We start from the raw sequence: 16,118 nt of genomic DNA on the forward strand, positions 1-16,118 counted from the left end.
GTTGCTGAAGTCTTGTCAGCTTAAGTAATGTTGAGTTCTACCTGATCACTGTGTTTGAGCACTATTTGTGACAGGACATTTACAGAGGTTACATGCCATTTCACTTGAAAATGGGCTGGTATGAAGGATGTTTAAGTTGGTTTCAGAGGCCATTTTTAGGGAACTAAAGAGATTAAGATCTCTGTACTGCAGAATGAGCAGAGATATCCTTCTCTAGAGTTAGGCCACATGTCAAAAAGTAATCCAGTTATAGAAGCAGAGGTGGGTTATGTGGACTGGAATTTAACATATAAAATACCCTGGGTTTTGTTCCTTTTTCAGTCACAAGTTTCCCATCGCCTCTGATGAGTTATTTAGAGTAGAATGCTTTTTATCTCCTTTCAAGTATCTGTATGGTGGATATCAGCATTTGAAGCCATTTCCTAATTATCAGGCATGACTGAAATAGAAACAAAACCTAGGGTATTTTCTTCCTTGAAGCAGGCTACAGTACTTCTCAGGATGGTGACAGAGTGTGTGTATCTGGACTTCTGCGAAAACGTGCCACAAATCAACTTTCTGAATGTTGACCTTCAATAGTTAAATTTCATTTTGATTCTTTCTAATACATCTTAAATGAAAGAGAGGACGAGGGATAAGGAAATATAGTGAGAGGAAATGAATCACATCTGTAAAGCTTCAATTCTGTTAAATGCTGAAGTTTCTTAGCTCCAGTGGAGAACCTTGACTTCTTTCTGCTGAAACTAAGCTATTCAATACAAGTCAAGTTTTTTCTGTTAAAAAAAAAACAAAACAAAACAGTTTCCTGTCTGTAGCATTTAAAGTAAAGTGCATTTTTTCCTGATTCTTTCCAGCTGATATTGATGATATGAAGATATGCTATGTTTTACGAGCGGGTGACAATGCCACCAGTGACATTTTTCACTTCACAGTTGAAGACAGTGGTGAGTACTTGTAAAATCTGTGATTTTGTTGTTCTGGAAAGAGATGGAATGTAACTGTATTAGGGGAGATTAAGAACATGGAATGTAATTGGGGGAAGTTCATGTTTTCTCTTCGGATATGATTTTTGTTTTTATTTTCCCATGTTGTGGACTGCCGATGGTGACTACAAAGAGAGGTTTGAAGAAATTATAATTAGAAATTATAATTAGAATAAGATATAGATAATTATATCTAATGAAAAAAGTCCACTTACTAAAGGGAGTGATGTTATTCAAGTTTACTCAGATATTTGGGCTTTCTGTAGTTTTTTCTTTGTATTCACTGTCCATAATCTTCACACATGAATTGTCATAAACCTTTTATCTAGAGAGACCTTGCGGATTTTGATTCACTACTATGGTTGCCTACCTCTTTAAAGATTCCAGCTGTAAGACCACCTTACATCTATTCATAATGGGGGATTGTCTCTGATGTACATGTTGCTTTGTGTTCAAGTTCAGCTTCTACGTCCTTACCGTAACAGAATCCTTGGTGGCTTTATGAAAGATCTTCATCAGGTGACAAATTCTAATGACTGATAATATCTCATAGGGTTGTGGAAGATGGAAAAGGAAAGAATGAAACCACTTTGAGAATACTGGCATATGTTAATTTTAGGAAGCAAATGTATCGGGTTTTTTGTTTGTTTGTTTTAAAGACAAAAGAAAATAATAGTTTGAGGAGTAAACTAAATGCATTCACCTGCTATTTTTTCCATCCAGTATTGGTTCGGTAGATATTTCTATATGAAGAAATTTCTGTGCATAGTAACAGTTGGCTAGATTATGTTACTTTAATACCTTTTTTAACGATGTGATACACAGTTCTATGAATAATTAGCAAAGAATATTATTAGTTGATTTCATAATATACTTCTTAGAAAACACACTTCAGACCAGATTTAGCTCATGTACTCAGCATGTGCTTTCTTTACAAAGCAGAGCTAGTGTTAACATCAGAGAACAGGCATTTGTCTAGTCTGTCACAGATTGAAGAGTTTATCACCATCTGCCATTGCTGGGAGTAGGTTTATTAAATCATGTTCTCCTGTTCATTGTGCTGGACAACTACAGAAAAAGACAGTACCTCCAGAGACTTTTGAAAATGTGATTTCAAATCTTTGCTACCTCAGAGATTGAGTAGCGAGCTAAGAGTTTGTAATATTTTGCTCATTTTACTTAAATATTTTATTTTTACTGAATAGTTAGAAATCTTGAAAGCTAAATAATGATAATTTGACATAGTGTGATGTATTTGCTTTGTAGTAACCTCACTTTCTTGTGGCAAGTGTCACTATGTGGTGATACTGTTCGTTATTTTCAAGTTCTATTAGTAGTTAAACACTCAGTCTTGAAATGTTTCAAGATTTCATGTGAAAGAAGTAAAACTGGGAAAAATTAGCTCTCTCAGTGGACTGTCTAACATCCATTCTAAATTTGAGTTGATCCTTGGGAATCCAACATTCTTTTCATGATATTTTAACATTTTATCTTGGCAAATACGTGTTTAAAGCAAATTGCACTTAGTATATTCTAGCTCTAGACAACAATTTTTCTCTTATTGGACACATCTTCTACCACTTGCCAGTTATAACAGATTGTTGATTGTAACAATTGTATTTTTTTCATGATATGAAGCATCATCATAGTAAGAAGGTATTTGCTGATTTTTTTAGAGTCTTTGGAATTTGTGACATTATCATTTTTGCAGGCTACTTAGCAAGATGGTAAGATGGTCCTTACTTTCCTATTTGTTGACTCAGTGCAAGATGAGTTGTGTTGTATTTCAGAGTACTTTTGAATTTTTCCTTGACTGAAGATAGTAAAAATGTGTTTAAAAGTTGATGAAGTCATGATCAAAACATTTTTGTGTAATTGAAATAACTCTTTTTTTAGCAGTGATGTCTTCAGAATTTGTCACAGAGATGAAAGATCCAATAATTTATCTAGCAGTATTTCAGCTATGTTCAGAAAGACACCAAAGGAGGTATGTTTGCAGCTCAGATAGATTGTGGCAAATTCTCAGTGGTACCAAGATTATTGTTACAGAGTGTTTGATTTTAAGCTAGATCAAAGAAACTATGCATAAGATCTGAGTGAAAGTTTGAGCACAGACTACCAACATCTGCAGTTTAAAAGCATGCTCCAGATTTCTATCTTTGTATTGGGAATTTTGCAGTAGTAACAAGTTTGTGATGGCTACCACGCAGGACCTGACACTGCAAACAAAGTAAGTGAATCATTCCATAAATAATGTTCCATGTTCCATAAGTAATCTTGTGTCCCAGCTATTTTATGTCTTCCAATCCCTTAGTGCCTTAGCAACAGGAAGCTAGAATACCGATCCCGGCTTTCTTCAAATACTTTAAAGTATTAAATTAAGTTTAAAGAGTTATAAAGTTGATTTTCCTACAGTCCTCTAGCACCTCTAAAATATTGTTTTATGTGTCTTGGAGTATTTATTCATGGTCTGTGAACTGCAAATAAGACTAGTCTTTCTGTAGCTCCACCATTTGATAGTTGATCCACCCCACTCAATGCACAGTAACAAAAGAGAACAAATGCGAAAACTTGTCAATTGCCTTTAAATCACAGTCTGACTGAGACTCTAGGCTATTACTTCAGGTAATTGCATGGGGGCATGGCAAGTAGAAGGAGTCTTCAGATTTCTCTACTTTGAATTGTGTTGTGAATCTGGAATTTTGTTCATCTTTTTGCTATTGTGACAAGCAACAGCAGAATAGGTGAGTAGGAGAGGATAAAAGAACCAAGTCTTTGCTCTGCCAGCTCTGAAGTGAGTGTCAAACTGAGGAACAAATCACTAGTTAGGATCTGAAAACATGAAATGGGGTGCTGGAGGGAACTTGTCTATCTGTTGGCCAAGGGACAAAATTGCAATTCAGACAAATGGAGAATAGCTCAAAAATTATGACTGTCAAATGGCAACTATTCAAGTGTAACTGAAGACAGCGAAAACAGGCTCAAAATGAAGAGAAAGGAAGGCTATTAAAGAATAAAGCAGAGAAGGCCATTTGGACTGTTGTTTACAAGCGAGAGCCTATGTAATTCAAACTGAAGTCAGACCTTTTGCCAAAAAGTACTTGTTGAGGTTTGAAGCTCTGTGAGATTCTTATCATCAGCATCAACTACCTACATATGTATGGTTGTAGTGCCTTCTGGCCTTAAGTGACTTCTTTCATAAGGGTAATTAAAAAGTGAGATAAATTGAATGTAGTCCAGCATGTATCAGCACTGATATTTTTTAAGATAGAAGTTCTAATTCTTCATGTTTGGGGAATTATCCTCAAAGTGATCTATAAGGTGGATGACCCCTTCCATTTCTGTTCTACTTAGGACAAGAAGACAGTGTAGTGTGTTGGCTGCTGCAGTTTTGAAAGAACTTTTGAACGTGCCATGTTTTGAAAGAATTGACTGTATCAATATATCACATCATATCAACAATTTACTTTATGCTCTGTGTCAAATTTAGGTCTTAAAATGACCATATGGAGACCAGCTGATACTGAAGTGTTGAGTTCATTTTAGCAAGACTTTGAAAAAAGTTGGGATATTTCTATTTTTCAGAAGAATTGCAAAATAACCTTTGTTGAACTGCTTTACTGAGAAGTGATTTCCACAGTCCATTTATGAAGTGGAAAAAAGCTCTTAGCAAATGCAAGCATATGGCAATGGTGAATCCTGATATTTAAATTACAAAATTCTTAATTCAGTGATTAATAAAGGAATCAATGCTACCAATCAATAGGAGAAATAGAATATTTTCTGGTGGGGAAGTAAGAAATGAAAATCTAGAATGATTGTCAAACTCTGATGTACTTGTTGAATCTGAAGTTGTGCACTATATGTGCTATGTTTCAAAGAATGTGAAATTAGTTGAAGGGGTTTATTTGAAGGCAAATTGAAGGCAATTTTTGGCCAGATTCTGTTGATGCTGTGGAATAAAACAATGTATCCTCAGGCTTGCACTAAACTCAAATCGTAGCTCAGACCCAACAACCCAGACTTTGACATTCCAGTTATGATATTGCCAGAGGCAGATATATTCCCTTACCCAAGGGCAGCTAGCTAGCAGTGAGTATTGAGACTGGGGTAGCAGTACTAGAGCAGCATGAATGCTAGCTGCAAAGCAATGCTTCTCTGTAAAGGACTATTACAGCATTGTAGTCCCCATTTTCTTCTTCCCGAAATAAGAGAAAATCCTTCCTAAAAGGAAGGTGTTGGCGTAGGCGTGATGTGTAAGGTGTAGGTGTTGTAGATAACTCTGAGTTGTTCTAGTTCAGACCTTGTGAGGTCTATTCTTCAATGAATAATTGCTCATCTATTCTAAATAGTGATCCACACCAGAATATTTTTTAAATTCTAATATAGAATGTTATATATATAGAGAGAATATGTATATTTTATATATAACATATAGAATATTATTTTAATTCTATTTTTAAAATTCCCTACAATTCTGTGATTCTTTGAAATATATGACCTGCTCTTGCTTAGCTAGTGCTCTCATCACAGTAGTCTGACTTGTTGTTCCACTTCCTATCCTGTCTGTTTTCTGAAGGTTGAGGCACTGTGAAATAAGACCACAGCACCCAAGGGAAGAACTCTTGTTATGAGCCTCACTATTTTTTGTTGCGAGAAGCTGGTGCCATACTGACAGTATTTTGCATTACGGAGTCAGTTGCATTAAAATTTCCTGCTTTGAGGAAAGAATTGAGAAGACTCTGATTTGGGACCACAGCATTTAAAAACAACACAACAGTAACAAGGGGAAAACTCGTTTTCAATTCAGTCCTAATTTGAAATGTAATCTGACCACCCCCTTGCCTAACTCCCTTTTCTCAATGATCAGTGGAGTCCTCCAAGCTGTTTCTTTAGGACTGTTAAGTGGCATCTTGCAGTACAGTGCCTCAAGGGTAGCCTGGTTTCAAAGGGGAGGTAATGAAAGAGCCTCTTGCCTCGGTTAGGAATGTGAGGATCACTTGGGAAGGAAAGAAACAGGATTTATTTTTTTCAGTCTATGTGGAGCAGCTTTTCTTTGAGCCAAAACACTGCAAAGCCAAGGCTCACTGAAATTGGTGGTTTACATCATTAACTAAATTTCATTTAAACTTTTCATTGTAGATCCCCAAATGCCTTAACACAGAACTGCATTTTCTTGTACTAACATTTGGTTAAACCTCTGTTTAAGCAAGAATCTTTCAAAAACAATTCCCTTAAGTTAGTCCTTAAATCACTGTCTGGGAAAACTTCATAGGCTTTTGCCATGAAAAAACACTATTAATTAAAGAAGTATTGCTCTACTGCTTAGAGAAAGCTTCCATTTTTTCTCTAAAAAAAAAAAGAAAAAAGAAAAAAGAAAAAGAAAAAAGAAATTCATCTGTTGTCCTGTGCTTTACTAAGTAAAAAGGACATATTTTAAAGAATTTCACCATTCTGGTATGTGTTATTCATGTGAGAGAAAACAATATGATGCTCCTAAGTATGATTATAGAAATTAAACAGTTGTCAGTTTTTTTTTCAAAGCCATAACACTAATATACTTTCCAGGATGATCTGTAATAACAGCGTTCAAACAGACATTTCAGGCTTAATATCTGACAGTTCTGAAAGAAGCAGACTGGTAAATTTCACTGGGAATTACTTGTTGCATCCTTGTTTGACCTCACATGTGACATTTGGTCACATTCATCTTGGCAGAAAATATCAACTACATTTATCTTTGGCTTAAAAATGGGAATGTATTATGTTGGTGGTATGTTAAATCATTTGCCAAGTACTGTATTGGGTTCTGATCTGTTGCCAGATTTACTGCTGCTGCTGTTTTGATATACCTGAGGTTGGTGCCCAAACAGTTTTTCATGTCACACTTCTTACTGTAAATGTTAGCTGGAGGTTTAAATAACAGCTTGACGATACATTTTTAAAAAAGCAACAACAGCAAACAAACATAGAAAGAAGTCCTCACCTATCTGTAAATTAAAGATTAATTCACTGAGGTGATTATAAATGTGGCTGCAGAGCAAAAACAATATTTAAGTGGGTCCGTTAAAATATATAGAGGTATTTGTGTGTTTTGTGTAGAGACAATTACATTGGAAATGTAGAAGTACAGCTAAAACAATTTGTTTTTGTTTTTGTTTTTTTTTTTTTGCGAGGGAGGGATAGTTTTAGATTTTTGTCTGTTTTTAATTATTTGGATTCAAATGCATGGTGGTTTTTGCCAAAAGCAAAATTTTCCTCTGCTCCCCATTCTGCATTATTGATCAGTTTTAACAAAAGCTGAACAAAGTGAACAAAGTCAAAATGCTGAGCTGAGGTGCTGCTCTGCATTAAGAAAAGAGAGGCATTTATGGTGTGAATTGCATTTGTACAGAAGTTAGGGCACTTTGTGCAAATGTGTGGAAGGCTCAGATGCATTTACTTAATTTCAGGAGTTTTGAACCCACCCTCCCATAGTGAGACCTAACACCATGCCCCTTACTTGTGTTCTGATCTCCTTCTCCCTCGTGTGTATGAATTCTTAAATAGTTTTTGGAAAGGGGGCTGGAGCACCTCCCCTATGAGGACAGGCTGAGGGAGTTGGGCTTGTTCAGCCTGGAGAAGAGAAGGCTGCGGGGCGACCTCATTGCAGCCTATCAATACCTGAAGGGAACCTACACCCAGGAGGGGAGTAAACTCTTCAGAAGGGCTGACAACAGCAGGACTAGGGGAAATGGATCAAAGTTGAAGGAGGAAAGATTTAGGTTGGATGTTAGGGGGAAGTTCTTCACAAGGAGAGTAGTTAGGCCCTGGAACGGGCTGCCCAGGGAGGTTGTGGATGCCCCGTCCTTGGACGTGTTCAAGGCCAGGTTGGACGGGGTCCTGGGCAACCTGATCTGAATGTGGATGTTTGGTGGCCCTGCTAGGCAGGGGGGTTGGAACTACATGATCCTTGAGGTCCCTTCCAACCCAGGTGATTCTGTGATTCTGTGATTCTGTGATATGTAGCTTAGACTCAGATATTCCTGTTTCCTTCTAAGTACTGCTTAGAGAAAGCTTCAAGTGTAGGGCCAGTGTGTTCTGTCTCATTTTTGTGTATCTCTCTTCTCTTTTTGCCTTGCATATCTCTTTTTTTTTTTTTTTTTTTTTTTTTTCTATAACTGCTGTTCTCCACAGAATAAATTGCTAGATTGTGCTGCTTAGGAGCAGTTCATTCTGAAATAACATGTAGGTTGCTGTTGGTTTAGATTGGAGTTTTGAGCAGGCAGTATTTTTGGTTCCAGTTCTCTTTGAATCATGCCTAATAGTCTTGTGTTCCATGTAGAATGAATATCCCAGCTGCTGGATTGTTTGGGTAGAAGGGAAATCTCTCCACACCATCAGCTGTCAATAGACATTTTTAATAATTTTCAGCTGAGATCTCTTTCCGAATAATCGTACTTTTAATGAACAAGATATTAATGAGAAAATTGACGAGCTTTGCTCTTGGAACTGAATCCTGCTTCCTGAATAATGCCATTGATTTAATTTGGCCTGCTCAGGTGAGAGGCAGGGGAGGTGATGCTTGAGATTAGCATTATAAGTACTTAGCAGTCTTTTTACCCAAGAACAATCCATGATTTAGCTTTTATATTATTATGGTAAATAATAAGGCTCTGCTAGCTACAAAAGCAGCACAGCAATGAGCAGTAAAATCAAGTCAAAATGTGAGAATTAAATGGATTAAGCAGACACATTAGGCTTCAGTGAAAGAAATGAGAACTCTCACAAGTAACAGTGATTGCTAGTGACATGAGAACCTGCTGAAAGACACTAATTCCTAAAGTTAGCTATAATGAGCCTGTGAAATAATACTGGTTGTTGGCTGCAAATATTTTTGATTGGGATGGATTGAAGAGGTCTGGGGAATCATTTTTATTTTATTTTTCTTTATTTTTTGTTTTTATTTAAAAGTTAATAATACATACAAATTCAAAAGAAGATCTTTGTTAAAAATTTAGTACATTTTGTTGGGATCCTAAATAAAAAGTAACTGCATTTTTCATTAAGTTTTGACATTAGCCTATCATGGAGTAGACAGATGAGAGTGAAAGTGTGCTGTGATGTGGTTGTGGTGACAGTACCATGATGACAAGCAGTTGAGAGTGGCTTGTCAGAGAGGTTATAGAAGATGTAGTGTCATGGCACTACAGTACAGACTCCTAGGGATAACACCAACTACAGGCTTCCAACTAGGCTCAGTGTCACTGATCAAAACACTCTGAGCCCTGCCATTCAGCCAGTTCTTATTTCTACCTCACTGTCTACTCTTCTAACCCGCATTTTCTGGCTTGCCTGTGTTCTGGGAGACAGTGTTGAAAACCTTGCTGAAATCCAAGTAGACAGTATCTGCTACTTTCCCTTCATCTACCCAGCCAGTCATTTCCCAAATGATTTCTAACCCAAGCCTCTTCCACCAAGAGAGAATCTTCCTTTTTCTGGACTTCCTCCCTGACATCCAGGATCCAGAGTTCTGAGGGCTAGTCTCAGAAGTGAAGAACCTTCCCATCCTTGACAATCCCTGGGTGCCACAAGGCTGAGCATACTGGACACATAGAAGACACTGCTCAACATGTAGTGGGAATTTCTCCTGAACATTTTCTCTACATGTAGATTATGTTTTAGGGAGCCTGACCCCATGCAACTGAAGATGATGTCGTATGGTGGCTTGTGATAGTGAGAACTGTTAGTATCAAAGTAGTCACCACCAAAAATCTTTGAGTCCATTACCTGTGGGAGATCCAACTTGTGCACAGATGCCAATAAATTGCTTGATTCAACAAACACTCTGTCTGTGAGCATCTGTCAGAACTTTGTGGAGGAACATGGGCATAGTGTGGTGACACACAGGCTGACAGAGGTCTCTGGAAGTCTGATCCTAAAATAGTAGTAAAGAGAGCTGAACTATTCAACTGATGCTAATCTAAATTTTTCAATACTTTAAAATGCCAGCATTTGTAGTCTGCTTATTGGTTTGTTGTTGTTGTTGTTGTTGTTTTTTTCTAGTGATCACAGCCAACACAGGTACATTAGGGGAAAGTCCCGTTTAACAAACCTAATTTCCTGTTATGATGATGTTACCCATCTGGATGAGTAAGGGAAGGACAGTAGATGTAATTTTTTTTAGATTTCATCAGTTTTCAAGAATGAAATGACGGAATGATTGCTGGCTGCTCTTGATGAGCCTTGCTCATGGGAACTGAGCTTGTTTGATTTTACAGCCTTTTTCACTGGGAGATTCTAAAGAACCTTCAGGATGAGTTAAATTGTGTCACTTCACTTCCTAGTTAACATTGTAGAGTCAGCAGAGCTTCCTTAAAGATTAATTCCATCAGTAGATGAAATATGCCTGAGAAGTTTCGTAATTTCTTTAAAAGTTTAATTGCTATTTATATGAAGGGGATAAACACTTCTGAAAGAAAATCCAGCTGTAGTTTTCAAGCAGTTTTTCACCCAGAAAAATTAGGGAGTCTTAACCGAAGGAGACACACTAGGAATTAGAGCAAACAAACAATTGAGAAAATCTAATGAAGACATACATTGTTAAAGTTCAAAATGCAATTTGTGCATCTTAACTCAAGGCATTCCTGCTATTATAAGAAACACTCTTTAGCAATATGACTATGGTGGATTTTATTGCCTGCTCAGGATGTTTAATCAACAGCTTATTTGTGTTACATTATGCGTACATACATTTGTGTAATTAAAATACATCTGCCAAACCTCCACCGTGCTTGCAGGCATTGGAAATCTGCTGTAACTGAAACTTCCATTGATTTCATAATCACTGAATGCTGAGGGATTAAAAGCCTTCTTCAACAAGAGGGATCCAATCTGTATATGTAGCTTTTCCGGTACTGTACAGGTGGGATGAAGAACAATGAGCTCAGATGTGCTTGTTTAGTATTACCTCAATGGCACAGAGTAGCTAGTTTAAGGCAGTGAACTTTCTTCAAAGTTTTTCTGTGGAAGTTAGAAGAATCCTCTTACTGTTTAGAAATACAGTAGGGTCAGAGATATCTCTTCTGACCTTGCAAAATAGAACACATAAAAGACTGTGCAGGTTATGAGTCTGCTAGGAATCAGAGAAGAGAATTTGTGTGTTCTTTTTGCCTTGCTGAATCTCAAAATATATGGAATGCTCTTACCTCACCAACCTGTTTATGTACGTTCTGAAAAAAAGGAAGACATTCATTGTATTTCATAAACTCAAACTGTTTGAATGTTGTTCAAATTTACCCTGCAATTATATTACCTGTTCTTTCTAATTGCCATTGACAAATTTAAGAAGAGGAAGTTAAACTCCAGGAATAATAAAAACAGAGGGAAAATCTTGCTAGAGTAAATTAATGAGTTAATTTCACTTGTGTTGGTTTTTGTTTAGGTTTGTCCTAGATAAGATTTTCTTATGTTAGTATATTGTGGCTTTTTTTTTTTTTTCCTTTAGTTAATCTTTCTTTTACAGATTTAACTAATTAGTTTTTGGCTTTAAGAGTAGAAAGAATTTCGTTTAGCAGTAGGCCCTTAAGAAGATCTTTGAAAACACAGAAATTTTTTTTCCCCGCTTTCTGAAGAAGGAGTTCAGCTTGTTTAAGTTCAAATCATTAGTAAAACATTAATGCATTCAACTTGATACAGCATTTCCCTGAATGTTTGCCAGGATTCCAATCTCAGTAACTTTTACTTGAAGTACTGGCATCGCACTTCTGTCACTGCTATATAATGTGCATTTTCCTCAAGACTGTAGGAATGCTGTTACCACACACCTTGCTGCCTCTTTAAAGCTTTGTTGTTAGGGTGGAACATAATAATTAGAGAGGGCATTGTTAAGGATAACTTTGAAGAAACATTTGAAACCTGATTCAAAACCTAGTGCCTCCAGTGAGGCTCCTTGTGCCTAGAGGTTTGTGGTTTGATCCTGCATTAGTAAAGTCAGTAAAACTTTTTTTTCCTCTTACTACTGTGATCTTTAATAGCAGGTTATAGAAAATGAGATTCTCATAACTAATAGCAGGCTACTACTCACTGCTCCTAAAACTATTTTGTGCCTAAAAAATTTTTATTTCAGAGACAGACCATAATCTACTGGATTTCTTATTCCAATATCCCATCCTCAGGCAGAGCTTTTGAGCTTGAGAGCCTTAGGCTCAGTAATTAACTAAGAAAAAATGAATCACTGGCATACTATGTATTAAGAATTATATGGGCTCTGCTGAATTCCTTCACTATCTACACTGTGTAATCTCAGTACTGGCATTTAGGCTGACTCTTTGCAGAAGAGGGCATATGCCTCCAGAGAATAGAGAATTTTGTAGATGGAAGTATAAGATTCCAATGAAGAGAAAACTAATCATTAGCTACTCTTTTTCTGATAGATGCTTTGTAAACTGAAGAGTGAAATGGTCTCAGACTTCTTCAGGAATAGATAATACAATATTTTACACTTAATATCAAAATGACAGAGCTTTTCCAGTGAGCACATTGAGTGTATTGTGTTCTGGATTCATGCTCAGATTGTGTAGATTTGTAAAGTGCTGAATTTATAGCCATAATAATTTAGGTTCCCTCCACACCCAGTGACAACATGGAACATCTTATTAGAAGCATAGAATCCTTTGATTTGGAAGGGACCTTTAAAGGTCATTTAGTCCAATTCCCCTGCAATGAACAGGGACAACTACAGCTTGATCAGGTGCTCAGAGTTCCATCCAGCCTGATCTTGGGTGTCTCCAGAGATGGGGCATCCACCACCTCTCTGGGCAACATGTGCAAGCATCTCACCACCTTTGTTGTAGAAAACTGTTTTCTTATATCCAATCTGAATCTTCTCTCTTTTAGTTTAAATTCTTTTTCTGTTGTGCTATCACAACAGACCCTGCTGAAGAGTCTGTCTCCTTCTTTCTTACAGCCCCCCTCTACCCCCTTAAGATAGTAAAAGGAGGCTCTGAGGTCTCCCCAGAGCTTTCTCTTCCCCAGGCTGAACAGCCCCAGTTCTCTCAGCCTGTCCTTATAGGGAACATATTCCATTCCTTGGATCATTTTTGTGGCCTTCCTCTGGATGCACTCCAGCATGTTCATGTCTCTCCTGCAGACTCTGATCTGGACATGGTACTCCAGGTGAGGTCTTACCTGTGCAAAGGTCTTACCTGCCCTTGTAGAAGGACAGGATCACTTCTGTCTCCCTGCTGACCATGCTTCTTTTGATGCAGCCCAGGATATGGTTGGCTTTCTGGGCTGCGTGGGGACACTGCTGGCTCATGTCAGCTTGCCATCCCCTACTTTTTGGCAGGGCTGGGCTCTATCCTTACATCCTCTAGCTTGTATCAATACTGGGAGTTGCTGTGACCCAGGTGCAAGACCCTTCACTTGGGTTTGTTGAACCTCATGAAGTTCTCCTGGGCCCACTGTTCAAGCCTGTTTAAATCTCTCTGGATGGCTTCAGAGTGTGATTAGATTTAGATGTGGCACAAGAGCAATTGCTCTGAATCCAGTTTTCTCCATGTTTCTCTTTTCACATAACCTCAAAATTACATAAATCATGTGAGTATGAAATAGCTTTCAGCACTGACAAGACTGATAGGTTTGTTGGTTTTTCAACCAAGCTGACTGTTCCAGGCCCAACACTAAACGTACAAAAGGACTCAACACTGCTAGTGTCCTGCTTTCATTTAATAAATCACTGCTTACTGTATGTATTGCTGGTACTGAGGACCTCCACTTAGTTCCCTCTATTGCCTGAGAGACTTAAACAGGAATTTCATACACAACTGCTCTAACCTTTAGGCAATAGGAAATGCAAGGTGAATCTCTGTAATTGAAGCTGTGTCATTTTGTGTGAAATGGTTCACCATTCAGTGCAGCTCAGGTTTCCTTTCAAAGCTCAATCAAACCAGGTTTGATTTGGGCTGATGCTCAACTCCTCTCAGTTGTTTCCTCCATCCAGCACAGTGGAAACATCTCTTTTTGCTGGTAATCTTCCTTCGTGTGAAAGCCAAGCTCGCTGTTTTCTTTGTCTCATTTGATTTCCATTTATGCCTGTGTGTGGAGAATTGTCTAATTAAGTTTTCACCTCTCTGCCCTCTGTCTTGATCCAGTCTGACATTTTTTTTAGTTTTTTTCTTCCCCCTGACCTTCTTCTGTATTCCGCTTGCTGCCACAGCCTGTTTGTACCAAGAATCATTGAGAGCTATTCAGATAGAGCATGTACTCATTCAGAGGGTTCTGTTGTTTGCACTCAGTGGCAAGTGGGAATGAGGCAAAGCTAAACAATGTTTTCAGAATTATTTCACCACCAATGAAAATGTCCAAGGGGAAAAAAAATAACAAAAAATAAAGAGTTGCACTTGACCATCCTGAATATATTCTAAAGGATCTGCATCCCTTACCCTTCAGAGTATCTGGAATTAGCAGTAGGTATCAAAATAGAGCTATGGTCTGCAGTGGCTGACGGGACCTACAAGTGAGACATGGTAATTCTTGGAGTATATCAGCTAGCCCATGAGCTGATATGTTTCATACAGTTCTCATTTTTTCCCACACTTAAAAATATGCATAAGATCATCTAATAGCATGTTCTACAGACATTGTAGTCGTAGCACAGCTAAGCCCTGTGTGTCGTTTTAAGATGCCCAGTCTTGTGCTTGCTTTCGATATGCTGCTTCAGATCCATGGAAAGTTCATAACTGAGCTACATTCAAATAAGTAGCACAAAGTTCATGAATCTGTCCTAAGTCATATGAGGAATAATGTGTGGATTTCGGATTTTGAAGCTGCCTGTAGGGAAAACACAACTTATTCAGCGTTTGCTTTTATGTGTGATTAATCTATTCATTGTAGATCTGTTATAATTTCCTTGTAGTCTTCCCTTGGTTTCCACAACTTAAAGAGAATAAACCTAGGTTTTCTGTGAATTTCACTCACATTTTTAATATGAATATGTGCAAGATGTTAGCTCTTTGGGACAAATCTTCATTTCAAGCTAGGATATACTTTTGGAAATAGATCTTGATTTGACCACACAAATGTTTGCTTCTTTATTGTCATGTTGATAGACAATGTATTATTTTGGTACAATAGCTAAAAATAGCTTCTGTGGTATTATTTCCTCCAACAATTCTACGTTGTTTTTTTTTTTGCATGGAATAGATACATAGTGATGCAAAACTATGAGCTAAGACATCTATAAATACCTTTGTTAAATCCCATGTTCTTATACCCTTTGAGTACCCTTGAATTACTTTTGTAAGTTTTCTTCATAGCATTCATGTTGACTTGTGAAGTTTTTATAGGATGCCATCCATGTTGGTTAGTTCTTCTTCATACAGTGAACTGAGTTGCAAGTATTTCCAGTTAAGTCCAGTTTTGTTTTTCTTTTGTCCTCCTGTTTCATGGCTTCAGAGTGAAGCTATGGTAGGATCAAATACTTCATTCTGAAGGTAATTGCAGAGAGGTAATAGAGACTTTCTCAAGTCACTTGACAGCAACACATGACAAAACTCATATTCAACATTTAACTAACCATGAGTATCATAAAATGACAATATGGACAGTTTAAATGTTTTGTTTAGACATAGATCTCATGAACTTTCACAAAAGCTGGGAAGCGTAATTTCCTTGTTTTGTGAAACTTGAAAATAATGGTCATTTTGCTAAACAAGGAGTCTGAGGTTTTTTTGATCTGGCAGTTTTTGAGTGCTTGATTGCTATATTTTACCTGTGGTAGGAAATGGCATAAAAAGGTCAGAGTTTGGAAGCTGAATGCCTAGCAACTTGGATTAGAGATGGAAATATAGTTTTTAAAAGTGAATCAACTTAGCAGAAATTTAATCCAAGAGGTGAACTGTTCTGATGTTTTTAAGAAAAAGTACTTTAGTGAAAAACAGTCAGGCAAAAATATCTGAAGCTACATGCAACACTAAATTGCTGGATGTGATTTTATGTTTTTTAATACGGAATACAGTGTAAATGATGATAGATGCTTTTGGCTCTGAAATCTATGAATCAAGAATTTATAGAAACTGTCAACCATTACTGATTTTGTATGCAACTAGAGTCAGCAGCAAAGCTCACCTGAAGCTCAGTGAGGATAAATTAGAA

At 37.3% G+C, this 16,118-nt stretch overlaps 1 protein-coding gene across 1 annotated transcript in view; it reads left to right on the forward strand.

Annotated features, from left to right (window-relative positions):
- The window catches only part of FREM2 (FRAS1 related extracellular matrix 2), a 127,826-nt gene that overhangs the window by 10,110 nt on the left and 101,598 nt on the right, over positions 1-16,118 (forward strand). The window contains exon 2 of the mRNA XM_052670780.1: positions 855-944. Coding sequence (XP_052526740.1) covers positions 855-944 — 90 coding nt within the window. The remainder of the gene's footprint in view (positions 1-854; positions 945-16,118) is intronic.

This window comes from Tympanuchus pallidicinctus, unplaced genomic scaffold, assembly GCF_026119805.1.
Source record: "Tympanuchus pallidicinctus isolate F22 unplaced genomic scaffold, pur_lepc_1.0 scaffold11, whole genome shotgun sequence".
Classification (NCBI taxonomy): Eukaryota; Metazoa; Chordata; class Aves; order Galliformes; family Phasianidae; genus Tympanuchus; species Tympanuchus pallidicinctus.